General features: G+C 39.8%; 2 protein-coding genes across 6 annotated transcripts in view; one reads left to right on the top strand and one right to left on the bottom strand.

Annotated features, from left to right (window-relative positions):
• TOPBP1 (DNA topoisomerase II binding protein 1) overlaps positions 1 to 27,614 on the top strand; it is a 90,985-nt gene that overhangs the window by 61,391 nt on the left and 1,980 nt on the right. The window contains exons 18-27 of one of the 4 annotated variants that reach the window (XM_087712959.1): positions 12,464 to 12,607; positions 13,963 to 14,050; positions 14,241 to 14,433; positions 14,555 to 14,778; positions 15,698 to 15,861; positions 18,088 to 18,124; positions 18,299 to 18,462; positions 23,445 to 23,585; positions 25,088 to 25,177; positions 26,211 to 26,372. In XM_087712959.1, coding sequence (XP_087569085.1) covers positions 12,464 to 12,607; positions 13,963 to 14,050; positions 14,241 to 14,433; positions 14,555 to 14,778; positions 15,698 to 15,861; positions 18,088 to 18,124; positions 18,299 to 18,462; positions 23,445 to 23,585; positions 25,088 to 25,177; positions 26,211 to 26,372 — 1,407 coding nt within the window. Of the gene's footprint in view, positions 1 to 12,463; positions 12,608 to 13,962; positions 14,051 to 14,240; positions 14,434 to 14,554; positions 14,779 to 15,697; positions 15,877 to 18,009; positions 18,125 to 18,298; positions 18,463 to 23,444; positions 23,586 to 25,087; positions 25,178 to 26,210; positions 26,373 to 27,614 lie in introns of all 4 variants that reach the window. The other 3 variants (XM_087712958.1, XM_087712957.1, XM_087712960.1) reach the window with 3 other exon arrangements.
• CDV3 (CDV3 homolog) overlaps positions 629 to 27,614 on the bottom strand; it is a 41,732-nt gene continuing 14,746 nt past the window's right edge. The window contains exon 5 of one of the 2 annotated variants that reach the window (XM_087712962.1): positions 629 to 1,062. In XM_087712962.1, the coding sequence (XP_087569088.1) occupies positions 813 to 1,062 (250 nt within the window). In that variant the 3' untranslated portion in view covers positions 629 to 812. Of the gene's footprint in view, positions 1,063 to 24,785; positions 24,969 to 27,614 lie in introns of those variants that run through there. The other variant, XR_015696378.1, reaches the window with a different exon arrangement.

Below are 27,614 nucleotides of genomic sequence, written 5' to 3'. Positions count from 1 at the left end.
TATCCTCCGCGAGCTGCACTGGCTACCCATTAGTCTCCGGACTCGCTTCAAGGTGCTAGTCATTACTTATAAAGCCGTACATGGCATCGGACCTGGGTACCTGAGAGACCGCCTCCTGCCAATTACCTCCCATAGACCGATCAGATCGCACAGACTAGGCCTCCTCCGGATTCCATCTGCCAGCCAATGTCGGCTGGCGACTCCCTGGGGGAGAGCCTTCTCTGTTGCAGCTCCAGCCCTCTGGAACGAGCTCCCCGTGGAGATCCGGACCTTTACTCCTCTCCCGGCCTTCCGCAAAACCACGAAGATCTGGCTGCTTCGGCAGGCTGGGGGGCTGTTGAAATAGTCAGCCCCACGGGAATTATGAATGTTGTGTATTTTAAATTGTTGTCTGTCTGTTTGTCTATTTATCGCCTTCCTTTGTTTGTTGTAAGCCGCCCGGAGTCCTTCGGGAGTGGGCGGCATACAAGACCAATAAAATGAAATGAAAATGAACATAAAGTTAGCTGACATTTTGTCTTAAATTTGCATGTATTTCTGAACTAGGCATGTTTTACACATGCTATATTGCATTTGTAGACTGTGAATATAGAAATACAATATTTTAATAGTCTGGTTTATATTTCATTTGGGAGTTACATAAGTTCACATATATCTATTATCCAATCATGTTTATTATTTATAGTTGAATTGATGGAACCAACTACATAAATTGATTTCTTTTTTTAGTGAAAATAATTTTATTCCTTGAAGGGAAATCCTTTTTGCTGTTTGACTTTGCCTTTTTCAGGAGAACAGTAGAATTGCCATCATCAGCCTATTAAAAAAAGAAAGGCAAGAAAAGCAAGAGACAGTGTGTGTTTGTGTGTGTGTGTGTGTGTGTGTGTGTGTGTGTGTGTGTGTGTGTGTGAAGCTGAAGAAGATGAGTGAATTGAAGAATACTGCACAATAAACCTTCTCCCATTCCTTCTGGCCGTCCCATAGCTATTAGTGAACATAACAGGTTGCTGTGCTATCCAAGTGATGCTGATTATTTTATCTTCTGAGGGCTGCCCTAGAAACCTGGGAAGATAAAAGAAAAGCACTATCATTGCTAGGTATAACAATAAATGGAAATATGAAGGAAGGATTGCTAGGTATAACAACTTGGCAATGTGTTGATATTGCCCCCACAATGATTGCATGCAAGCTCTGGGAATTTCCAACATGGAGACAACTTTAGCAAACAATTACAATCCAACTAAATTCTGATGAACAAATGTCCGATTGACTACGAGTCTGCAAGCTCTCTGGAAGCAGAACTCTTCATAAAAACAGCTCATGCAACATCAATATAAAGGAACTGTGTGTCATCAAATAAGATGAGTTGCAGTGAAGATACCGAAATGTGGGCTGAGGCAAATACCTAGATGATCGAGAAATGAGGACTGAGACATTCAGTAACTTCTGGCCAGTTATTTTACTAGATCATCTCCAGTAGGGATTTCAAACTGGTGCCCACGGGCCAGATGTATCACACACAGCCCACTCTCACCCCAACTCCACAAAGGAGAAAACGTTGTGACAGCAACGTGATGCCACAAATTTGACACCCATGACTGATTGAGCTAATGTCAGCCTTGTAAGATAGTTCTGATAAGAAGCATACCAAAGGAACTATCTCTCATTTATTAAAAGTTTACATCAACAGAATTTTCAATGTATGTTTCTCCCTGTCACCTTTACAGTTCAGCAAACTAAGGAGAGTATATTTTTAGATGTTTGCCACATTCCTACTGCATGTTAATCTGCCTCTTATTTGACCATTACTATGACCATGGCTCTTCCTTCAATATCCCAGTCTCTTCCTATAAATCATTATAGTAGTATAGCATTATCTTTTGTCAACAAAAGAATGTCGACAGCTAGATGTGTCATGTTTAATCACTGATGGATGGGTATTAGAGAGCCTTCAGAAGCTTGGTATTGCATAGTTGTGAGATATGACCAATCAAGAGAAAAAAGGTCCTCTGAGTAATTTCTCTACATTTTCTTCTTGCAGAATATATTTTTAGCCTCATTGCATGTAAAATGTTATTGTGTATATATGGGAAGTTAATATTTATGTGACATTGTGATTAGCTATAACTTTTTCTTTCTTGCTTAAGGAAAAAGATCTACACTTTCAGAGTCCCGTTACTTTTTACTTTTGTGCTTCATGTATTGAATGCATACTGGGGAATTAAGAACACAAGAATAATTTACATGCAACTGAGGAGTTAATATAAAAATGTATTTTACTTCAGATGTTCCATGTGAGTTAACCTGATTATATAAAGATAGATATCCTGCTGTCTTTAATAAACTGGGTTTAGTTCAGACTGAGGTGCATTTGAGTGTATAAAGATTCTTTGACCATAAGATTTCCAGAATTTGGCAGGTTCAAACCAAGGTTCAACTAAACCGTTGTGGAGAACCTATTCTTGTTATGTATTCACAAACTCCATTCAGAAGACAGTTCTTTATGTGTCTGTTGGATTGTCTCTAATAGGAAATACAAATGGTAATAACCACAGCTATTTTGTGTGTTTATGTGTGTTTTATTCTGGAATTCATAACATGCCTTTCTGTGATTTTGTTTGGGATACCAGTTTCTATATCAGTAGACTACAGAATAACTCCATTCAGAGGAAATCCTGTAACTGAGTTTTTTTCACAAGAGACAATATATATATCTTCTTTTGATGCCTTCATCCTAGGAGTTAACTATCCTATCATACAACCATTGTATGTCAGAATAATTCCTAAATTCTGTAAATGTTACTATTATTCCGTATAATTACTCCTGATAATAAATGTTGTTTGGGATTTCCAAATAAATACTTTTCAGTATAACTATTGCTTTGTTGCGGATCCCCTAATACATCTAGACTAGAATGGGGAGGAAGGGACCTTGAAGGTCTTCTACTCCAGCCCGCTACTCAAACAGGAGAATCTATACCCGTGATGGTGAACATATGGCATGCGTGCCACAGGTGGCATGCAGAACTATTTGATTGGGCACCTGAGGCGTTGCCTTGTCAGTTGGCAGCGTGCATGTGTGCACTGGCCAGCTGACTTCGGCCTTCTTTTGAGGGCATATTTTGCCCTCCGGAGGCTTTGGGAGCTTCCCTCAAGTCTCCGGAGCATGAAAAACTGGCCCTACGGGCAAACCGAAACTTCAGGAACGTACTTCCAGTTTGCTTGTAGGCCGGTTTTAGCCCTCCAGAGCCTTCAGGAGGCTTCCCTGAAGCCTCTGGAGGACAAAAAAGGACACTATGAGCAAACAGGAGGTCACTTCCGGGTTGCTTGTAGGGCCAGTTTTAGTCCTCCAGAGTGTTCAGGGGCCTCCAGGAGACTTCCCTGAAGGCTCTGGAGAACGAAAAACGGCCCTATGAACAAACTGAAAATCCGTTCCCAAATGTCCGGTTTGCCCATAGGGCCGGTATTTTGCGCTCCAGGGGGTTCAGGAGGTGCTCCTGAAGCCTCTGGAGGATCTCTGGGGGGGAGCGGGGGAGGCTGTTTCGCCCTCCCCAGGCTCCTATAAAGCCTCTGGAGCCTGGGGAGGGCAAAAAAAACACACCAAAAATGGACGGGAGCGCTGGTCGTGTACATGCTGGGGTCATGCGCATAGTATTATGGGTGTGTCACGCCCCCCCTGCACTCCCCCAGCTTTTGGCATGCAAGCCACAAAAGGTTCGCCATCACTGATCTATACCATTTCAGATAAGTGACGAACTAGACCAGGGGTGTCAGACTTAAGCCTGCAAGTTAGTTAGATCTAGCCTGCAGGACTGCCCTGGAAATAGCAAAGGACCAGCCCTTGGCGGCCCAGCCCAGGTTGACCAGGTGCTGATCTGCAACTTGTGCCATCCATGTAGGCTGAACCGCAACCAGCCTTAAATCTGCACCTGAGCATGCACACAGGAGGAGGCGTGCACATGTAGGCCTGGCATCCCTGGGGACTGCGTTCTAAGTGTTTCCTTTCACCCAGGACAACAACTCTTGCATGTATGCCACCTCCTGTGTGTACACCCAAGGGGCAGGGCCAAGGCAGTGGCATGGATATAAGATTGGCTGTGGTCCGGCCTGGATGGCCATGAGGTTGCAGATCAGCGCTGCAATTGCATTAGCACCTCCATGCACTGCTTGCCGGCCTTTCACTGGGAACCACACACACACACCCATGTGGGAAAGCCACGCTGCCAATCTCTCCACCTCCCCTTCTTGAGTGTGGAGGAAGGAATGGGATAGGAAGGAGACGGAATGGGACCTTTAGGCCACGGGGCTTCTGCCTGCCATGTGCAATGAGCGATTGGTGATTGCAGGAGCAGTGGGGGGATCGTGGCAGGCAAGCGGCGGTGTGAGGCTTCTGGCATTGGGGGGGGGAGGGTGAAACAGAACTGCCCTCGACATCAGGTATAGACATCAGTCCAGGTGTGGAGGCAACGGAGGGGAGGATGGACAAAAAGAGAAGCCTCTGCTCATCAAGTGTTTTTTTTTTAAGCTTCCAAAGGCTTTGACACCCCACCCCCCCATCATTGCCTCTCCATTGCTCTCCACTCACATCTCCTAGATTTGCACACATGTTTGAGGGTATTTCTGTGTAGGGTCTCTCCCACCTTGCAGCCCCACGCCCTGAACAGAGACCTTTTGCAATGTCAAGCTGCAAACTAACGAAAAGCCGTTTTTTGGGAGTGCTTGTTTCCTTTTCTCGCATATTACCACTTCAATGGTATGTGCTCAAGGTACTGTGAACTGCACATCTTCCCCTACCTGCCTCCAATTGCGTTTGCGCTCTGTCCCCCACATCTCTTCCCCTATTCCCAGGGAAGGCTGTAAGGAGATCCCATCCCGGCTTTGCTTCTCCCATGTTTTCCTCTCCTATGTCATAGCATGGGGCTGCGCGTACACACACAGTGGTGGTGTCCAGGAAAGTTGAACTGAGAGCCATACAGAAGCCCATCAGGCACAGAGGCAGTGACAGGGAAGAGGGATCAAAATGGGAAGCCTCTGTCCAGACCGTCTGGCAGCTTTAAAAAAAAAGGAAGGAAGGAAGGAAGAAGAGGCAAACTTAGTTGGAGATGCCCCAGTTGAAGGAGAAAGCAATTTTTTGTTCTATTTTGTCACAGGCAGAACTTTGTTGGCAATCCAAGTTAACATTAGTATTCTTGAATTGTGAGCTCTTAGGAAAGTATCACCTCCTGTGTGTTACAAAGCAGAGTGAGGAAAAATTTATTTTGCTATATTTCCAGTCTGAATTAGACCACGGCAGGGTCCATATAGGAGAGCACTTTTAAGGATTATGTATTAATAGAAAAGCAACCTCTGTTTCTAAATGCTAAAGCTGTTGCACATAAAAAACAGGAGCGCTGATCAACTATCACAGTACAGCCACAGCTGTACTGTGGTCTGGATGGCCCCACTAAATGCAAGCACAGAATAAACTGAGCTTGGTTTGTTCTCAGTTTTTTAAATGGCCACAAACTACTAGCAAAAGTGACATTTGATCACAGCAAGGAGGCAAAGAAAAAAGAAGGAAAGGGGAAGAGAGAAAGGAAGAAAAAGAAGGAAAGAGGGAAGGAAGAAAATTATGAGAGGGAGGGAGGGAGGGGTCTGAGGAGAGTCCTGTCTTGGCTATCACAGCCTTGCTGCCTTTTTGCCATCCCCTTGTTCCCTCTGCCTGACCTCTCCTGGTCCTATAGCTGAAAATGCTTTAGTTACAAAGCCAGGTCTCCTCTGACCTACACACTTTGCCCTCCTGCACACATCATGAGAAACCTGGCCAAGGAGAGTGAGCACAGCAGCAGCAACTCCAAAGAGGAGGTGGGGGAGGCTGGGCAGGCTGGGCACTTGCTCTCCAGGGCTCCGGGTAGCCTTTGCCACTGTCTGGTGGTCCTCCGCATGGCCTGAGAGAGATGGCAAGGCTGCTCTGGTGGACAAGGGTTTGGTGCTTGCTATGGTTTTGCCTTCCTCTGCTGGAGACAATGGATCCCCCCCCCAGCCCCGTCCAGGCCTCCACAAGGGGGAAGTGGCCCCCCAAAAGGGAAAATTAAATAGCAAAGGTGGCATTAATGGGGAAAGATGGGGGAGAGGTACTAAAACAACAGAATTGAAAAGGAGAAAAAAGATTGGAAAGAAAAAATATAGGAATTTCAAGATCAAGAAAAAGAAAAGGCTAGGCAAATGGGTGAAGAGAAGAGAATATAAGAGAAATGAAGCTCCTAAGAGACTAAAAGAAAATGGTTGAAAGGAGGAAAGAAAGAAAAGGATTTACTAGTAGAATAGAATGAAATCTAGTAAATATAGCCAACGGTATATATTCAATACAATGTGATGGAAATAGATTAAAACTATTACTTGTGGATAACTTAACTAAATGAAATGTTTATTACATTAAATTAAACTTGAGGATATGTTATTAGCAGTAAAACAGAATAGATGGAAATAATGTGTTAAATTTGATTAATTTGGAAAGGCAAATAATGATATTGTCTATATATTAAGAAGAAATTAAAATTAAGCGGGAGAATATGGAATAAAAATAAGATGACTGAAATGTAAAATGGAAATATGTTGTAAAATGTACTATGCATAATAGAAGATGGAGAAGAAGGTGGGAAACCAGGACAATACTTTGTTTATAAAAGAAGTTAAAATATGTAACAAAAAATTAAAAAAACTTTTTTGTAGTATGGTGACCAAAATTGGTTGCAGTATTCCAGGTGTCTTACTAGGGCTTTATAAAGCAGTACTAATACTTCATGTGAACTTGATTCTATGCCTCTGTTTATATGTTTGGTCTCCCGCTTGCTGCAGATTTAGTCTCCCAGTTGATATTTGAATGTTAAAGTCTCCTGTTACTACTGTGGTATGCTTTCTATATACATTTGCTAACTGGTTGACCAAGAGTTCATCTATTTCTTCTTCTGGGTGGTCTGTAATATACACTTATGGCAATGTCACTTTTTTCCCCTTTTATACTGACCCATATAGATTCTGGAGGGGTTTTATCTTTGATCATGTGCATTTCTGTAGATATGTAATGATCTCTTGCATATAGTGCAACTCAACCTCTTTTTGTTGATCTATTTCTTTTGAACAATTTATATCCATTCCTCAGTACATTCCAGTCATGGGTTTTGTCCCATCAGGTTTCTGTAATGGCAACTATGTCATATCTACCCTCGTGTATTATTGCTTCTAGTTCACCCTGTTTGTTCCCCAAGCTTTGAGCATTTAAGACTTTTATGCCTATCTGTAGGCATGTTTCCTGCATCACTTAGTTGTTGTTTGAGGCTTTTTCTCATTCCCTACCTCATTGTTTGATTTGTTTTCTTGGGATTTATGATTGGTTTTGTGTTCTAAAGATTCTAAAGATTGGTCACTCTCCTCCTTCAATTTTTGTTTAAAGCAGGGTGGATTTGATTTACATCAAGTTGATTTAAATCATTAGTAAAAAGGCTTGATTTAAATCAACTTGATTTAAATTATAATTTTTGAAGAGAAGTTATCATCTCTATACCACAGCAGCTCCTCCTCTGACCTGCTGTTGACTCACTGACAGTCCCAATATTGCAGAATATATAGCCTCATGCTACATAACTAAGCTCCATTTCATGCTAAATTAACTAAATTATTAATGTGTCTTAAAACTATCTTTAGATAGATTTTTACTCTAAAAGCATTTTATTAAAATAAATTTGATAAAAAACAAAAAAATCCTATTTAAATTTTTAAAATTCAATTAATATATATATATATATATATATATATATATATATATATATATATATATATATATATATATATATATATATATATATATATATATATATATATATATATATATATATATATATATATATATATATATATATATATATATATATATATATATATTTTAAACCATTGGTTTTGATCCACCCTGGTTTAAAGCCCTTTTGATGAGTTGGGCCAGTCTTTTTCTGAGTACATTTTCTCCTGTTTTCGTGAGGTGCAGCCCATCCCTTGCCAAGAATCCTTCCTGAAGGTAATGTAGTCCATGGTCCAGGAAACCAACATTTTCTTGATGGCACCAACCCGTTGGCCAGTGGTTTATTTCTAGATTTTTCCCCCTCAATGGGTGTTGCCCTTTCTTGGGAGTACTGATGAGAACACTACTTGCGCTCCTACTGCTGCTATGATGAGGCAGAAAGCCATGCGGCCTGTCAGAATCGGCAGGGAATTAGGGAAGATCGTGGGAAGCCTGTGCTTACAGTAGAAGCAAAGTGCAGCCTGTCTCTTTCAAGCAATGAATTGTCTCTGTGTGAGAGAGTGAATGAGTGAAAGAGAGAAAGAGAAATAGCAAGAGTAACAAGAATTGCAGGCAACACTGCTTGAAAAGGGTTCCTCCCCTCTCCTTCCCCCCCCTCTCTCCCTCTCTCTCTCTCTCTCTCACGGCAGCTGTCCCTTTCAAGTGATCAAATGTTGCTTGAGAAATCAGCAGGGAAAAAAAACCCTCCACATTTTTCTGCTGATCGTCCTTTTCTGAAGGGACACTTGAAAGGGACAGGCTGTGCTTTTTCTATTGTAAGCACATGCTTCCCACAATCTTCCAGAATTGCCTGCAATTCTTGTTACTGTGAGAGGCTGAATGCTGCTTCTGGGCAGAGGAGGCTCAGTCCCCTTACCTGGTTGCCCTCTACCGTGTGTGTGTGTGTGTGTGTGTGTGTGTGTGTGTGTGTGTGTGTGTGTGTGTGAGAGAGAGAGAGAGAGAGAGAGAGAGAGAGAGAAATGGCCAAGAGGAAACCCTTTCAAACAATGTTCCTGCAATGCTGTTACTCCCCTCCGCTGTTTCCCTCCCTCCCCCCCCCTCACACACGCACACAGACATTTAATTGCTTGAAAGGGACAGCCTGTGCTTTGCTTCTACTATAAGCATATGCTTCCCACAATCTTCCAGAATTGCCTGCCAACCGCCCTTTTCTCAAGCAGCAGCAGCAGCCAGGTACAGGCTTGGGGGGGAGCCGATTCTGACGAGCCGCATGGTTTTCTGCCTCATTGTAGCAGCAGCCTGAGCAACACCCGAGCTCCAGACCTAATGGAGTGCAAACCATGGTCACCACCTACTTCAGAGCCGCAAGGTGAGCTGCAGAACAGAGGGGCCCTTGGCTGTGAGGATGCCTGGCACTGTGGGCAGGGCTGGGGCTAACAAGAATGCACCGGAAATATCTCCAGGCGCCCAAAAAAACAGAATTCTCAGCCCTCGCTGGCTCAGATGATTAAAAGGCCGAGCAGCCATGAGGTGACCAGAGAAGGGAAAGGCTTCCTACTGTGCCATGCCCACCCACTTCACTAGGGGCATTTTGGGGCTAGGTTGTATTTGAGTTTGGCTAGAGTTGCCTCAAGATCTCTTACTTTTTCCTCTAGTAGTTCACATAGCTTACATTTAATATATTTATAATTTGGGTGTTCTTTGGGCATAAGCACAAACATGTAAGATATGTTGCATACCACAATAGTATCAGTCACCTGTTCCATGAGTTTGTTTCTTTTTGCTGGTTCTTTTAGAGGTAAAAACAAGTATGGATTTTTGCTATCCTTTTTCTCCCTTTGTGCTTGTTTTCTACCTTGTTATTTATTTAACTGGCTTATGTTAATTTTATTTATCCTTTTATTCCCTATATATTTTTAAAGTTTTTGAACTGCAATTTCTCCCTACCTTCTTATTTAAGATTTGCCTTATTTATTTGATTGACCTTATTCTTCCTTGATTTCTAGTGTTCCACTCTTGTCCTTATCATTTGCCTATTTATTTTGCCTATTTATAATGCCTGTGTTGTTCACTGCTCTGGCCTCTTGTTTTCTTTGCAACTCTTTCGATACTCAGGTCTTTTTGGCCTTGTCTCTACTCTGGTCAGCTCTTTTGGCCTGCTGTTCAGCTTTCCGATTGGCTCAGCTCCATTATATGGTCTACTCTCAGCCTGCCGCTCAGCTCCACCGTCTCTTTCTCCATTATGCACTGCTCTCAGGCTCAATCTCGCTGTGCTGCCCCTTACTGCTGCTACACTGCCACTGCTTTTTGCTCTGCAGCCATGTGGCCCCCATTTGCTGGTCCATCATGCTGGGGACACTGCAAACAGGATTGCCTGGATGATCCCCAGCAAGCTTGCCTCTCCTCTCCCTCCTCCCTGCTTCGCTCTCTCACCTGCTCGCCTCTTTGTTCTCTATCAGTCATTGTACTGCCCTCTGTCTGTGGCCTCTCCATCCCAATGCTGATTTTCTTCCCTGCTCTGCAGCTGGCCCCACTCACTCACTGCCAATTGGTTTTGCTGTCCTCAGTCCATTTGCCTCTCCATTCACCTCATTTCAATGGACCTCCCGTCTCTTGGGTAGTTTCAAACTTTAATAACACTTGTATGCCGCCCAATCCCGTAGGACTCCGGGCGGCTCACAATACAAATAAATCAAAAGGCATAGAAAAAAAGAAAAGATAGACTTCAAAACACACCATGCACTCCATTCCAAGTGGGGCTGGACCATATTTTGGGGTCAACAGCCCCAGGCCTGCCGGAACAGCCAGGTTTTAGTGGCCTTACGGAAAGCCGAGAGAGTGGGAAGGGTCCAGATCTCTGCGGGGAGATCATTCCACAGGGCCGGAGCAGCTACAGAGAAAGACCTCCCCCGAGTAGTCGCCAACTGGCATTACCCGATCGACGGTACCCGAAGGAGACCCAGGCAGCACACAAAACCACTCCCCCTCTGGTCCATGGAAAAACTTCTTTCCACAGAACCAGTCACTGGTGCCCAAAAGGTTGGGTCTGTGATTTAGGACATCTTTACTGGAACTTTATGTGGGTAAACAAAGTAATCTTTTGTTCATTATTTATTAGGCAGGAAAGAAGAAAATATTTATTAACAATATTTAAGAGGCAGGGCTGACGTCGCAACAGTGCGACATGTGATCTTGAAGCTCTAAGATCGCCATTGATATTTCTGAGCTTGTTTATTGAAAATGATGGTGGGATGAGCACGGATTGTTTATACAGGTGCTCCTCTGGGTACTATCAGTAGTTGGACTAGAGTGAAAAGCTTGGAGTTGAAAGATTGCAGTGAACTTGGAAAGAGAACTGTTAACTTTGTTTGGAAAAGAGCCTTGGATTCTATATAGTGGCAGTGTTTACTATGAAGAAAAAGATCAATACAGACAATGTTGCAGCAGGAAAAAGAAATGGAAGTGACATTGCAGATGATTATGCAAGAAATTCAAAAAATACAAGTAAGAATAGAGAACATTGAAAAGAGAATGAAGAATATTGAACAAAGAACAGAAAAAACAGATGGAAAAATTGAGAATATCCACCAAACGATGATGAACTATGAGGACAGATTTCAAAAAATTGAAGAGAAAGATGAACAAAGAGATAAGAAAATTGGAGATATATACAGCAAATTGAGCGTGGTTGAAAAAGACAAGAGTGGAATATTGGAATGGGAGATTGACAGACTAGAATTTTACCTCAGATTCCAGAATATAGAAGAAGAAAAAGGAGAAAAATCGGCAGAAGCAATGATAGAAATTCTGGCAGAAGCATTGGTGATAATCAAAGGGAAGATGATGGAAGGAACAGATGAAGGGTTTCGAGCCTTTACAAGATATGCAGTGAAATACAAGTTGCCAAGAGATGTCTTTATAAGATTTATTAAAAAAACAATTTGAATACAAATACCACAAATGGCAAGAGATAAAAGATTGTACTACTATTGGATGGATACAGGATGATGTAATGAAATGCTATAATAAAAATTAATTTGAATTTATTTACATTTAGAATATTTTGCATAAAATGAAGTATTAATAGTTATAGTCAAATAAATGATTAACAATGATAATAATGTATACATATATACTAGATTGATAATATGAGATTTTATATAATTTGTAAGGACTATGGAGAGGATGCACAAAAGTTTTATAACCAAAGATAAACAATTTTATAAAATATGGAACTTATCTTATCAATGGTTAGGCAAAAAAATATGGAAGTGAAATATGCTAGAGAATTTTATAAAGATGTATTACTACTGGATGGATTTAGGATGATGTAAAAAATGCCATAATATAAATTTATTAAAAATTTAGAATCTCTCACATAAAATGAAGTAATAATAGTTATAGTCAAATAAATGTTTAACAATGATAATAATTATATAAACACATATTTTAGATTGTTAACACAAGATTCTATATAAAATGGAGGTGAAGATTATGGTGAGGATGCACAAAAGTTTTATAACCAATCGACACACTGTATGAAACTGGAAGATGGTTTTATGTTTGTCTGTGCTTGTTTGTTTAAAAATATTTTTAATATATATATTTATTAACAATATTTATTTATGCATTTATTGTTCTAAAGTAGTGGCATTAATCTTTTTTTCTGATCTTTTTGTTTCTTCCCAGAGTGCACAAGAATACAAACGACTAGCTGAATCTATTTATCCTCATACATATAATCCTAAAATGAGTTTGAATATAAGTGGTGTGGAAGATGACAGATTCTCACAAAGGCTTGATTCTGCTGGAAAAGAAGGGAAAGGAGACAAAGTATATTTTTTGTTCACTCTATTCTTCCATTCAGTTTGATAATATTAATCTATGTATAAATAACAATAATGGCTTTCTGATTTGCGTTCATTCATATTAGTTATAAATAGTACCAACCTTTAAAAACATTGCTTGCTATTGTATAACAGAAATAATCAGAATATCATTATTAAAATGTGTAAACTTTTTAAAGAGTTTAAAAATTTATGCTTCAGTCCAGTAATGCTTTGAATATAGAACATTTTGGTTTAAAGCTCTATTCCACGGGTGTCAAACTCACCACATCACATTGCTGTTGTGTGATGTTTTGTGACATTTTTCATGGAGTTGGGGTGGGTGTGGCCTTTATGTGATGCATCTGGCCAGTGGATTACCAGTTTGACACCCCTGCTCTATCCAAACTAGGCTTGAGGAAATAAAATGTTTCTAAATCCTGAACCTGGTAATGATGATAATTATATGTACACACTCAGAGAGAGACATACATCCTCACTTGCTGTAGTTCTCTTTAAAAAAATCAAACCATTCTATTTTGGTCACCCAATGTAAAAAAGATGCTGAGACTCGAAAGAGTGCAGACAAGAGCAACAAAATGATTAGGGGACTGGAGACTAAAGCATAGAAAGAATGGTTGCTGGAACTGGATATGTTTAGTTTGATGAAAAGAAGGACTAGGGGTGACATGGTAGCAGTGGTTCCAATATCTCAGGGGCTGCCACAAAGAGGAGGGAGTCAAGCTATCCAAAGCACTTGAGAGCAGGACAAGAAGCAATGGGTGGAAACTAATCAAGGAGAGAAGCAACCTAGAACTAAGGAGACATTTCCTGACAGTTAGAACAATTAATCAGTGGAACAAGTTGCCTTCAGAAGTTGTAAATTTTTCAACACTGGAATTTTTAAGAGATTGGATAACCATTTGTCTAAAATGGTATATGGCAAGGATGTCAAACTCAAGGCCTGGGGCCCGGATCCAACCTATGGGGTGCTTAGATCTGGCCCGCAGGGCTGCCCTGGAAACAGCAAAGAGTGGCCTGCAGTGCCTCTACCAGCGAAAACAGAGCTTGGGAGGGCCGCGAGCACTTGGGCCACCACAAAGGCCTCTGACATCAGTGACATTGAGCTGGCCATGCCCACCTGGTCCCCCAAGGTAAAAAACAATATTGATATGGCCCTCAATGAATTTGATACTCCTGGTATAGGGTTTCCTGCCTAAACAGGGAGTTGGATTCGAAGACCTCCAAGATCTCTTCCAACTTGATTATTCTATTTCAAAGTTTCTGATGCCTATAGTGTATTACTTGAGTTTTTTGTAAATAATTTTTATGCTGATTTGTTTTGTTATTTAATTATTTCAGAATAATTCACTGAATGATAACGATACCAAAAAGGTTATTATTGATCAAACAAATGAGGTTGAACAAAAGGAGCATGAACCAAAAGGAGGTAACGCTTTGTGTATTTGGCCCCCATTACTAAGTACTAGAATTTTTCATTGAGTTTTTTAAAAAAAATTAGACTATGGAATGGGAAAAGAGTGACATAAAATGGGATCTATTACAGTTTTTAATAGAAGGCCAATTGGTGTGTTTTGATTGTAGTAGATTCTTTATTGATTCTTCTTTTGTATCTTAAGTTTTAACACAGACATTGGAAATGAGGGAAAACTTTCAGAAGCAACTCCAAGAAATCATGACTGCCACAACCTTAGCAAAGCTGCAAAGACAAAGGAACTCTTTATCTCGGAATGGTTTTGAGAATTCTCCAACAACTCCAGATGGACCTCGTTCTGCTCGGAATGGCCGCAGTAGAATTTTGGAAGCTTTAAGGTAGCTACTAGCTAGAATATCTTAAGATTTCAGGTCTGTTATCTTAGGAAAATTGCTCAGAGCAGCTTACGTTATGTCCTCATTTTTTTCCAAACACTTGCTGTATATCCTCATGTCCCAGGCAGTCACATGATGGAGCAATTGATGTCAATACTGAGCCATCCCAGAATGAACAGATAATTTGGGATGACCCTACGGCAAGAGAGGAGAGAGCAAGGCTTGCCAGCAACCTTCAGTGGCCTAACAGTCCTTCACAGTATTCAGAACAAATTCAAACTACTGCAGTGCCCCCAGGAGAACTTTCACTTAGAAAGTCTTTGAGTGATGCAGAAATTATTGAAATGGGTAAGTTGCAGCATAAATGGAGAATAGCATTTAAGCATTTGAGTTTGGATTTCATTATTGCATGAGAATCTGTAGTTAGAAACTGCACAATTTAGCTGCCTTTATCATTTTTTATTTATGACATGGAAGATATCTGGGCTGAATTAGGTATATTGCTTTCATTTCAGTGCTTGACAATTTGTGGAGCTTCTAAAATTTATATAGAAAAGCAAAGAGTCACACAGTGAAGGTTATCTGGATTATTTGTTATTTTGTAAATGAGCACTTTAAATGCTTTATTCTTTTTAATAAATCTGCCTGGAAGCTATTTTATTTTTATGTTTTTATAGTCTTGATGAATTTGAAATCCTTTCTCATGCAAAATGTTTGGATTCAGAAATGTGTACTGAGACTGAAATAGAATTTAGAACATATGTGTTTGGATTAACCTAATGTTTATAATTGATATTGATTATTTCCTGATTGCTTATTTGTACCCTATGACTATCATTAAGTGTTGTTCTTTATGATTCTTGACGAGGTATCTTGTCTTTTTATGTATACTGAAAGTACATGCACCAAAGACAAATTCCTTGTGTGTCCAATAACACTTGGCCAATAAAGAATTCTATTCTATTGTATCTTATATGTAATTGAGTTTACATTATATATATTGTTATTTCATGTGTAAATAAAGCTTGGGTTATAGCTTTAATCATGTTAATTCAGAAGAAAATTCAATTTACGTTGAAATAGCTACCTACTATTAAGTAGATGGCTATCTTGGAGTATTGGAAATGACTCATGTGAACTTTGCTTTTCAGTATTCAGATTTAAATCATGCTCCTTTTTTACTGGTCCATTTTTATTTGCTTTTACTCACTAAACTTCAATTTCATCAAATATGAAAAATCATGCACTAATAATTTTCTGATTTAAGGGATTAATGATTCAACGAAAATTGATTCAGTGGAGGTTGCAAGTCTTCTAATTAGTAATCCAGAAACACCGATTAAAGAAGATCACCTGATCCCAACTCCATTGGCTCCAGCTATTGCTTTTCCATTGGCAAATCCTCCAGTTGCTCCCCAGCCAAAAGGAGATGTATGTTCTGTCATGGTAAATGAATACATAGAGTAACACATAAAGTGAGAAATTGTATCTCTAGTTTGAAGTATTCTTAGGAGCTACCAATAAGATAATATGAAATTATAGATAGTAGATGTACAAGACAGAAAAACATGTTCATTTCAGAAGTTTCCCAACAGTTACTTTCAATCTTGTAATTTCTTCTATTTGCTAAAGAGTAATGAAGATATTGAATCCAGACAAGAAGTAAGTTGTGACTCGTAGTTAAAATAATGGGTTTCACTTCACAGAATTTGAATTGGTTATGAATTTAGTTCTCTCATCCCCCAAGTAGACCAACGCTACAGTTTTTTAAAATGTTTATGAAAAATCACCTGGAAGACAGTTGAACAGGCCTTTCATGAAACTGATCAGTTTAAATTCTCTTCTTAGCCTGCCAGAAATCCTTTTCCTTGATTAAAATTTAGTTGAAAGCCTGGGAAAACTAAAATCCTGCCAATGCTGCAAAGTTCAACGGAAACCCTAAGTTAAACATCAAAATTCCCAATAAATATTCATAGTACCTAAGTCTAATATTTAATTGCAATTGACTATTTCTGACTTTATTCTTCTTGATTAAGAAACTAGAAATTGGAATTTAATTGGTTATCTTTACTAGTATAGAGAGATATATGCATGCCTTTAGAATGATCTAGAGCAGGAGTATCAAACTTGCAGCATCATGTTGTCATGTGATGTATTGCAACTTCCCCCCTTTGCTAAAAGTGGGGTGGCCAGCACCTGACGCATCTGGCCTGCGGGCCCCTAGTTTCACACTGTGATCTACCAGTGTTTTTCAACCACTGTGCCGCGGCACACTAGTGTGCCGTGACATAGTGTAAGGTGTGCCGTGGGAAAAACACTTTATATATAGTCAATATAGGCACAGAGTTAAATTTTTTTAACATTTTCTAATGGTGGTGTGCCTCGTGATTTTTTTCATGAAAAAAGTGTGCCTTTGCACAAAAAAGGTTGAAAAAGTCTAGATTCTAGACTATTGTGGCAGAAGCAAGCAAAGATAGTCCCAATAATAATAGGTGGCTTAAGTGCAATCCCAAAACAACTGAAACACCATTTTAACATCATTGGTATTGACAAATTCACCATCAGTCAATTGCAAAAGACAACTTTACTCGGAACAGCTTACATCCTGCAATGATATCTGTAACACCATGAAACATCCACATCTGCCTATTCCAGGTTAGGTTACAGATTAACAGAGTTGGAAGGGACCTTACAGGTCATCTAGTTCTACTAGTCCTTGCACGGATTCAGTAGGTAGACCATAGTGCCAAATTCAGTCTGAACATCTGTTTGACTATGATGAACAAAATCATTATTATTATTCATTGAACATGAAACTCAGTCAACTGAACATTTAAAAATGTGTCATAAATACCATTGATTGGGGGCAAAGGTTGATATGGGTTGCTGCTAGCGTCCTAGGTATCAACCAAGTATCTTCTTAAAATATATGATGTTCCGAGTAGCGCAGTTTTTTGCAACTCCGCTGGTGTTATTGCAGGAAGCTGCAATTTGTTGATGCATTTTGTAAAATTCCTGGACATGGTACAAAGTGCCCAGATGACAATGGGTATCACTGTTACATGTTTTATCCATAGCCGTGTTGTTTCGATGGCCAAGTCGCCATATTTCGTGATTTTTTTCCAGTTATTTTTCTTTGACTCTGACATCTCGTGGTATAGTAATATCAATAAACGGTACACTTCGGCCCTCAACCACTGTGATATCTTGACCATTATTATTATTGTTGTTGTTATTTCCTCTTTTATTCCTTAAAACATGAAACTCAGTCAACTGAACATTTAAAAATGTATCACAAATTATTGTTATTGTTATAATTATTATATACTAAATAGTGGCAGTGTATTACTGTAATAAATGACAATGTAGTAGCACTGCAATATGTGAAAAGGGGGATTTGATAACCTGCTTCTTAAAGGACTGGAACTGTAGTTGTGATAATTTAAGTTTGATAACAGTCTAAACTTATGTAAGATGGCTTGCTAAATATATGCAAGAATTTTTTTATGTAAGAAGATATTTTTAATTAGAATGCATCCTATTCACCCTTTAGTTGTTTTTCCTTTGTTTCATATTCAGATCACTAAAATTGACCAAAGGGACTATGAAGAACCAACAAAAATGCACAGATTTCAGCTCTCTTCTCTTAATCCTCAGGAACGAATTAATTATTATCAGCTAATTGAAGAATTAGGTAGGTGATTCAAAGATTTTTTTGGAGTGTTGTATCCTGATTCTCATAGAAACATGTTGAATCATGTTTCTTTTGAACTGCTTGAATTACTGAATAATTCTTAAATTCCTAAATTTGCTTTTCCTACAAAAGGAATTCTGATTTAAAATAACAATACAAAAATATATTCCTTAGGGGGAGTGGTGTTGGAGAAGCAATGCTTTGATTCAAGCTGCACACATACAATTGTGGGACAACCTCTTCGTAATGAGAAATTCTTGGCATCAATGGCAGCAGGAAAATGGGTGCTTCATCGTTCCTATTTGGAAGCATGCAGAGCAGCAGACAGCTTTGTAAAGGTATTCAACCTTATTAAGACCATTTAAAATTCATTAATATTTTAATGTAATTTACACTCTAGACCAGTGATGGTGAACCTTTTAGAGCCCGAGTGCTAAACTGCAACCCAAAACCCACTTATTTATCACAAAGTGACAACCCGGTTTTAGTTTAGAAAAAACAACTCATACATTAACATATTTTGTCTTAAAAGAAAACCCCAAAACAGCTTTCAATGATACAAAACTTTTGTTATTTACAATTTTGGGCCAACCTCAACCATAATTTTATTTAATTATGTTTTAACATTTCTGAACTTCCATCTCCCTCAAAGAGGGAATCTTGCTGATGGCAACTCTGTCCTCAAATATATTTGGGCAACATTAATAGAGGATTTGAATCCCAAAATCAAACACAGCCTTCCCATTCATCTTTCTAGCAAGTGTATGGCCCACTTCATCTATTCTTAGACACCAAATATTCCTGGTTGCAATGCTCTGTCTAATTGTGGACTGTCAATACGTCTGTCGCATTACACAATTAGGCAAATATTTTCAGATCCATTTACATATGGGCTAACAGTGGCTAACATCCCTATCAATTTAACCACTTTGATTGAGAATTTATTGATTTAGGGACGATTTAGAGCAAGTAAAAGCTACTGTGTTTATTAGCACTTTTGGCAAAAAGAGTCTTAATTGTAAGTACTAGAACCATTAGAATATATCTTGAGTTTCTTTGGAGAAGGTGAGGGAATTTTTCTATCCTCATTTCTATTTTGTTTTATATTATTTTAAAACAACATTCAACATTTGTTTTAAACTCTACAAATTACCCAGTCATTGATAACTGAAGTAATCCATCCATTCTCCTTTTTTCAGAGAGTAAATTATAATTCTAATGTTAAGTTTGTACAACATGCTGGGCACATAGAAGACTCTATTAGGCAGGTTGTGTTAACAGCTTCATCAAAGCTCTCTGAAGTAACACAACCTACCACAAATCCTATTGTGCCTTAGTATGATCCCAATCTAGAACTTCATCAATGAATATGTTTAATGACATGTTCATGCAACATATGTCATATTTTGCACTCTTTTACTCAAAATGGTCCACTTTGTTGACTTTGCCGAGCCAAAAAATCCCTTTATGACTTAGAGTGCTATATGGATGAGGCTTGTAGTTGTACATATCAAGATTCAGGGGGTGACTTTCCCTTTGTAGCCAAATTAAGACAGTTAATTCAGGTCCCATCCAAGCAAGGGCTGTCTATGGCACTGCCTGATGGGCCTGTGACTTCGGTGCTACCCATCTGCCATGGAGAAAGGCTCTAGTTCTTTTTAACCAAGCGCTTCACATTAGACTTTCCTTGCTTCTTTTCCTCTGGGGGTGAAGCTCGAGAAGGGGATTGGGTCAGCCTCTGTGGGATCATGGGGCAGCTTAGGGGGTGGGGTCCTCACCCTGGCAAAGTGTGAGGACCCAAAGTACAAGGACAAAGTGAGGGGGGAGAGAAGAGGACTCCAGCTCCATCAGGTTCTTCTCTCCCCCCCCTTACTTTCTCCCAGGGCGAAGACCTTGCCCCCAAGCTACCCCACGAGATGCCTGATCCCACCAGGGCTGCCTCAATAGTCAAACTCTGACAAACTCTGTGCTGGGGCGATGTCACATGTGCCCACAGAGAGGGATCTGAGTGCCCCTTCTGGCACATGTTCCATAGGGTCTCCACCGTTGCTCTAGAACATAATTTCCCAGTATCTATTTCATGGTAAATAAATATTTGTCTGAATCCAACCAATGTATGTATGTATGTATGCATTGAGAATATATATATATTGTGGTGGTTGAAACAGAATATTCACTCTGGACAGAGAGGAACACTGGTTTGAAAGAGGGGTAAAAGAGACTATCCACATTAAGACTTAACAGCCCTCTCGTAACAGAGGAGGGATGCAGCATCATCTATCTCCTGTTTACAACACAGTCCTCTCAGCTGTTCTAGCAAGGCTCCACACCCATTTGCACTATTCAGGTGACCCTGAAGGCACAGGGTCACCCTGAATGACTCTCAGAAAGAGGGCTAACAATCAGATGACTGCAAAAAATATAAACTCATCCTCCACGATTCAGTTAGTACTGAAAAAGCTTCTTGCATGAGAAGCAAAACATCTACAAGAAAAACAAAGTCCAGTTGCTTTTTGAAAAAGCACCTTTGGAATTCCTGTCTTACTTCTTTGCACGATTTCAGCCCATAAACAGAACAATAAAGAATTAAGCAGAACTGCTGAAAGGATTGAAATGCCTTGGGCTGCTATCTTTGTTAAACTACAGCAGGGGTGTCAGACTCAATTTCATTGAGGGCCACATCATCGTTGTGTTTGACCTCTGGGTGTGTGGCCCGGGACGAGTTGTGGCTAGCTTGATATCATTCATGTCGGGGGGTATCTGTGGTGGCCAAGTGCTAAGATAAAACTTCCCTCAGACCCTCCCTCACTCTCATTATAACATCCTTCCTTTCCTTTCCTTTTTTCTTTCCTCTTCATTCTCCTTTCCTTATTTTTCCTTCCTTGCTCTCTTCCCATCTTCCATTCTTTTTCTTTGTTTTTCCTCTTTCCCTTTCTCCTTTCCTGTCCCTTCTTCGATGCTCAAATGCAAATGAGCAAACATTTCTCCTTTTGTTTTGTTTTTAGTTTGTTTTGCTGGCCCTCCGCCAGTGAAAATGGAGCCCGGGGGGGATGTGTGACCCCCCCCCATGCCCCATTTTTTCCTGCAACACCCTCCTTCAGCTCTCTGCAACGAAAATGGAATTCCAGGAGGGCCACCCATGCCACATCCACGCCCCCCGAGCTCCCCCTGTTCTCGCTGGCAGAGGGTTGCAGGAGGCTGTCATGGCCAAAAACAGGCATGGGAGGACTGAGCTATTTTTGCTGGCAAAGGGCAGTCCTTTGCTGTTTTCAGGATGGCCCCACATACCAGATCTAAGCATCACGGGCCTTGAGTTTGACACCCCTGAACTACAGAGTAAGCCATATTGTAACTGCCCTCTTAATAAAGGTATTAGGATTTCCATTGCTCATTGTGATCTCATCTAAAGCCGATAGTGTGTAACAGCATGGTTGGCCATTTAAAAATGATAAATTCGAAACTAGCAAGAGTACCGTAGTTTTTTACATACACCTAAGACTTTTTAAAACCCTGTTTGTCTCAATGAATCCATTCACCCAAGTGAATTCTGTATTTTTCTGGCTCTTTTTAAATCCTTGAAACAGGTCTCAATAGACTTGAGCAGTATATCCTTTACTTCTGTTGGGATGTAACATTAATGCCCTGACCAGCATCCTATTCAGAATCCCACTGCTGAATGAAGTGGGAAAGGAAGCATGTTTTGCAGTGCTTCGTCTGTTATTCTGGAGTGAGTGCGTAAAAATAGCAAGTGATTGGCAGGGAGGAAAGCAATTGAACAAATGTCCTATATGTGATTCCATTTCTTTCTCTAAACTTAAGGAAAGGTGCTAAGTTAAAATCCATCGCCTTTCACTTTCAGTAGATACAACAGTCTTTTGAATAAACAGGTCAAGTTTCAGTGGACGGTTTGTTAGGAATGATAGATGGATGTGGTTGCATAAAAATTGCTATATCTATATTATGAATGTGAGTAGCAAGTTGTCTGAAGAGAGATCCAATAAGTATAAATCTTAATTAGAATTTTTGTCAAATGAAGTATGCTTTCAGAAATTCTGGTCTTATTGAAATTTGCTTAAAATATGAAGCAGAAAGAGAGTTCCTTTTCCAAGAAAGTTAAAATATTGGATTTGGCTATCACATGAATACAAGTAGTCCTCAACTTACAACAGTTCATTTACTGACCATTCAAAGTTACGGCACTGAAAAAAGTGATTTAGACTATTTTTCACAGTTACAATCATTGCAACATCCCCATGGTCATGTGATCAAAATTTGGACACTTGGCAATCAGTTCATATTTATGACCATTGCTGTGTTCTAAGGTCATGTGATCCCATTTTGCAGCCTTCTTATCAGCAAAGTCAATGGGGAAGCTAGATTTGCTTACCAACTAAGTTCCTAACTTATCAACTGCAGTGATTCACTTAACAACTGTGGCAAGCAAGTTTGTAAAATGGAGCAAAACTCATTTAACAAATTTTTCACTTAACAACAAAAAATGTAGGCTCAATTGTGGTCATAAGTTGAGGACTACCTGTACCAAAAAAAATATTTTTAATAGATTGAGCTTTGAAAATTTCTACTATTCTGTCCAGTTTCACATGACAATGATTTGTCTTAAGATTTTGTTTGAAATTTCCTTCAAACTTGACAAGAGTTAAATACATGTCATCTTTGACTTAGAAAGTTAATGGAGCCTGCTGTTACAGGATTCGTTGGAGTAAATCATTCCCTGCATTTGCCCATGCATTCGCTAATTGAATGCGCAGGTCATTAAGTGCACCTGAGGTATCTCAGGTGGGGAAGGCCCGGGGGAGGGGGGCAGGAATGGAAGTCCACCTGCTTCAGATCACCCAATGCCTCCCCTAACCCACTGACATCTCATGCTTCCTCCCCTGGGGTCCCCACAATCGTTCCCCCTCCCATTCTGCTGCACCAGATCACTTACCTTGTGAAGATCAATCAAGCTGTCTCCCCTCCAGCTTCTTTGCCGCAGTTTGTTTGCCTGCAGTCTTGGCATGAAAAGCATTTATAAGCTGATGTGACTTTGGAGCAGCAAAATCACTTTGCTTCAAGCCTCCCATCAGCTTGAAAACACTTTTCATGCTGAGATTGAAAGCTTTTGGAGCCTATGATCTCACACTACTTTAGGCAGGGCAAATGTTGCAGTGCCTTTGTGGTCATTCTTAAGCGTGAAAAACAGCTGCGGTGCTGCAACATTCGTAACTTCGGGACTCTGTCCTAAGTACTGGAGGGGTTATAACTTCTAACAGTCGTTAAGTGAACTGTCGTAACTGGAGAATTACCTGTATCATTATAGGAGGAAGATTATGAGTGGGGAAGCGACTCTATACTTAGTGTACTGACCGGAATCAATATAGTTCAGAAGAAGTTAGCAGTTGCAGCAATGAGATGGAGAAAGACAATACAACAATGGAAAGAGCAAAACAGCTCTGCTGAGGTATTTGCACATAAACATCATGAGTTGTAATGTGGACAGAGGTATATTTCATCTAACAGAAATATTATTCCATTTTAATTTACTCAAATTACTTTTTATTGATGGATAGCACATGAATTTATGAAAATGCTGCCAAGAAAACTGCAGGAACTAGTCCAGATAGTCACTAGGGGTCAATACTGACTCAAAAGACACAAAATTTAAAACACCTTGTTATATAGTGGGTAAATAAATGCCCAAATGAGATATTTAAGAAACATGATTTTTAACTTTGATTGGAATCCTGTGGTTTCCTATCATTCTGTTTGTGCAGTTTTCCCCGTTTCTCAGACCACTCATGTATCTAAATTAGGAAAATTTGATAGCAATTCATTGCCAAATGACATTTAAGTCACTAAGTTTCTTATGAGTTTTATTACTTTATTATATTCAGTGAAACAGAGAGCTGAAGGAAAGAATCTGTGAGTTAATGAACATTTTTGGACTTACCATATTTTTTGGTACATAGCACACATTCCCCCCCCCCAAAAAAAAAGTGGGTGGAAATGTCTGTGTCTTATACAGTGAATGCTGCCAAAGCCCCGCCCAGCCACTGGCTCCCACCATTCGGTCTCTGTCTCCCAGCAATTTGCGTCCTTGCAGCAAACAGTAAATAGCCTGTTCAGTTTCACCATAGCCTGCTTTAACATGAGCAGCTGATTGGAGATTGGGTCTGCATCCTGGAATATCATCTATTAGCTGTTCCAGGCTCCGGGAATCGCCACTGCCCATTACTGGTGCTGCCCCCTCCATTGCTCATGCTAAACCAGGCTGTTCTGAAGCTCACCAGGGTGTTTGCTGTTTACTGCAAGGAAGCAAATTGCAGGGAGGCAGAGGCAGATTTTTTTCCCCTCTACAAAAGCTAGGTGCATCTTATAATCTACAGCATCTTCTGGTCCAAAAAATATGGTACTCCAGAGTTTGCTGTCCATGATTTGGAAGACTCAGTTCATAATCTTTCAGTTGAGAGACACTTTTTATGTGTGTGTGACCAATATGAGTGCATATTCAGATAACTATTCTCGCAACATGTACTGAAACACGGAAGGGCTATAGATGTAATTCATTTTATTTCCTTTTTTTGTTCAAAGTAACAGAAAGGCTTTGACTTGTTATTTGTGGGTGGTGGTATTGCTGAAGTCTTTCTGCAGTTTCCTCTGAGTCGGGTACAGCATTTTTTGCCTTTTGAGACTCTAACCACATGCTGTTAAGTAGAGTATCTTGTGCAGGAATAAGGCGCAATTTGAATTGGAACAGTGAAGAACATTAATCTATATTTCTTCCTTGATTAAAAATTGCTAAGATTAATTAATCTTAGAATTCACTTGCATTGTCTATCTGAGCCTGAAATATAAATGGTAAAAAATTTAAAATATTTCAGTGACAAAAATTTTGGTGCACACCATATTTTGGTGCACACCCAAACATATATAAATATGAATGAATGTTTCTTTCTTTTTTAGGGAGCATTTGGTGGTTGGAGAGTTATTTTGAATGTTGATCCAGCAAAGGAATCAGGCTTCAAGCGTCTTCTAGAATCAGGAGGTGCAAAGGTTGTGTATACATTTAATTGTTTAGATATCAGTATATTTGATAATCATGGGTGAGGGAAATGTTGCTATTTTAATAAAAAAAGAATGCTTTCACATTGTATGTTAAACCTTAATAATTCTTTATAATTGAAAGAATTCCATTTGAAGGAATTATTTCAATTGTAAAAAAGGAAGAGCATATGGGTGGCAGGGTTGTATGGGTGTGCACCAGAAATGCAGTATGGATTGAGGAAGATGTGGGTGGATGGCATACATCAGGAAGGATGCCTGGGAGTGCCCAAAAAGTGCTGTGTAAATCATGGAAGATTCTTGGGGTTGGTGTAGGTCAAGTAGGGTGTACGGGGCTGTGGGTGCATATGAGGTGCCACCAGATAAGGTAAGACATGTGTGGAGGTAGCATGAATCAAGAATGCTTGGATGGCCTCAGGGTTATGTGAGAAGGGCCATGCTGGTCAAGGATGGCATACCTGGATGGCATGGATTGGTAAGAGTGTTTGGGAATGGACTCACGCAAGTCAGACCCAATCTACCAGGGGTGCAGGCAGAAGTCCTAGGTCCTAGATTTTGGACACATTCTGTAAATTAAGACTATTTGAATCAAATTACCTTGATTCAAAAATTGTTGCCCTATGATGCACTTGCCTGGTTAAATGATAAGAATTTTATTAACATATAGATATTTAGATCTATGTTATTCATTCATATCTACACAGGGGAAAATGTGGGAGAGCACATTATTTACTTGTAAAACAAAAAAATTAAGTAATTATGATTGACAATAAGTTTTTGCAAAATGCAGATGCAATATATTGTCTCATGAGAGTTTTCCCCACATGAGCAGACATTAATCATCATCCATCATTAGTATTGTATTATATTTCAGCAAAATGCTGTGTACATTTTTAAAAATCTGACAAGCTGTTTTCTTGAAGGCTACATATTAGATGATCTTGTTCAGTTCCTGAAATTGACAAAACAAATTCCATACATACTATATAAGTAAACCAGAATCTCTGCCTGATTGAATCTACAGGTGTTATCTGCATATTCTCCACCTATCTTTAGAGAAGTTACTCATTTTTTTGCTGATCTTAATAAACTGAAGCCAGAAGATGTGAGAATTAATATAAGAGAGGCTACAGCTCAAGGGGTTAATTGTCTGAAGCCAGAATACATTGCTGACTACTTGATACAGGTTTGTATATTAGTGGCATAATACAGTTTTGAATTATCAAGGCTATGTTTTATTACATACAAGTAGTCCTCAACATATTTGTTCATTGTTCATCTAACAATGGTTCAACATCAGTAAAGTGACTTACGAGTCACCCCCAAAATTATGAACATTGCATCACCCCTGCAGTCATGTGATTAAAATTTGAGCATTTCGCAACCACCTTGCACTTATAACAGTTGCAGTGTCTTGCAGTCACAATGATCATGATTTGGAACTTTCCCAGTCAGTATCTGACAAGCAATACCATTTAGATGGTCTTGTTTACTAAATATACCATTTCACAGTGCTTTACAGCCCTCTCTAAGCAGTTTACAGAGTCAGAATATTGCCCCCAACAATCTGGATCTTCATTTTACCAACCTCAGAAAGGTGGAAGGATGAGTCAACCTTGAGCCTTGTGAGGTTTGAATTGCCAACTTGCAGGCAGCTGGCAGTCAACAAAAGTAGCCTGCAGTACTGCAGTTTAACCACTGTGCCGCTGTGGTTTTTAAGCAATGCAACTGGGGCAGCCAGATTATTTAATTATTTAATCACTGTGATTGATGCATTTAATGACCACACTTTAAACTCTCATAAAATACATCCAGTCACATAATCACTTTCTTAACAACTGTATTGCTTACCAACTGTAATTCTGGTTTCAGTTGTGGATCTTAAATCAAGGGCTTATCTTTATATTCAGGTATTATGATTAGCTGAATTCAGGTGGACCAGATTGAATATCCACAGCCTTCGAGGCTCCCTAGATGACTTAGAGTTCTCTCCCCTCCCCTTCTTTATCCCATTCCCACCAACTTTCTGTCCAACCTACCCAACAGTAGAAGAAATTAAGAGTTCTGTATACATTGCCTCAAACTCATTGAGCAAAAGCACAGTATAAAAATAAATAATAAATAAATAAAAATATGGCCCATGCCACCAGTGGTGGGTTGCAGGCAGGTACCTTTCTGGTATGGTGCTCCAGAGGGCCCGCCCGCCCTCCCTACCTGTCTTTAAAGTCTTCAGCGCTTCCGCACACACACATAGCACATACAGCGCCTGTGCAATGCTCCACTGAGCAGCTGGAACATCGCAGAGGTGTCGCTGAACAATAAGACGCATGCGTGAGCTGCGCACATGTGCGCATGTCCATGTGGATGACGCTGGGCCCATTCCAACCGTATCAGTTGGAATGGGGTCCAGAACCCATCACTGCATGCC

The sequence above is a fragment of the Thamnophis sirtalis genome, unplaced genomic scaffold (assembly GCF_051295495.1).
Source record: "Thamnophis sirtalis isolate CommonGarterSnake01/CBP01778 unplaced genomic scaffold, rThaSir2_p1.2 scaffold_4, whole genome shotgun sequence".
Classification (NCBI taxonomy): domain Eukaryota; kingdom Metazoa; phylum Chordata; class Lepidosauria; order Squamata; family Natricidae; genus Thamnophis; species Thamnophis sirtalis.
This window is presented reverse-complemented; position numbering and strand designations above follow the sequence as displayed.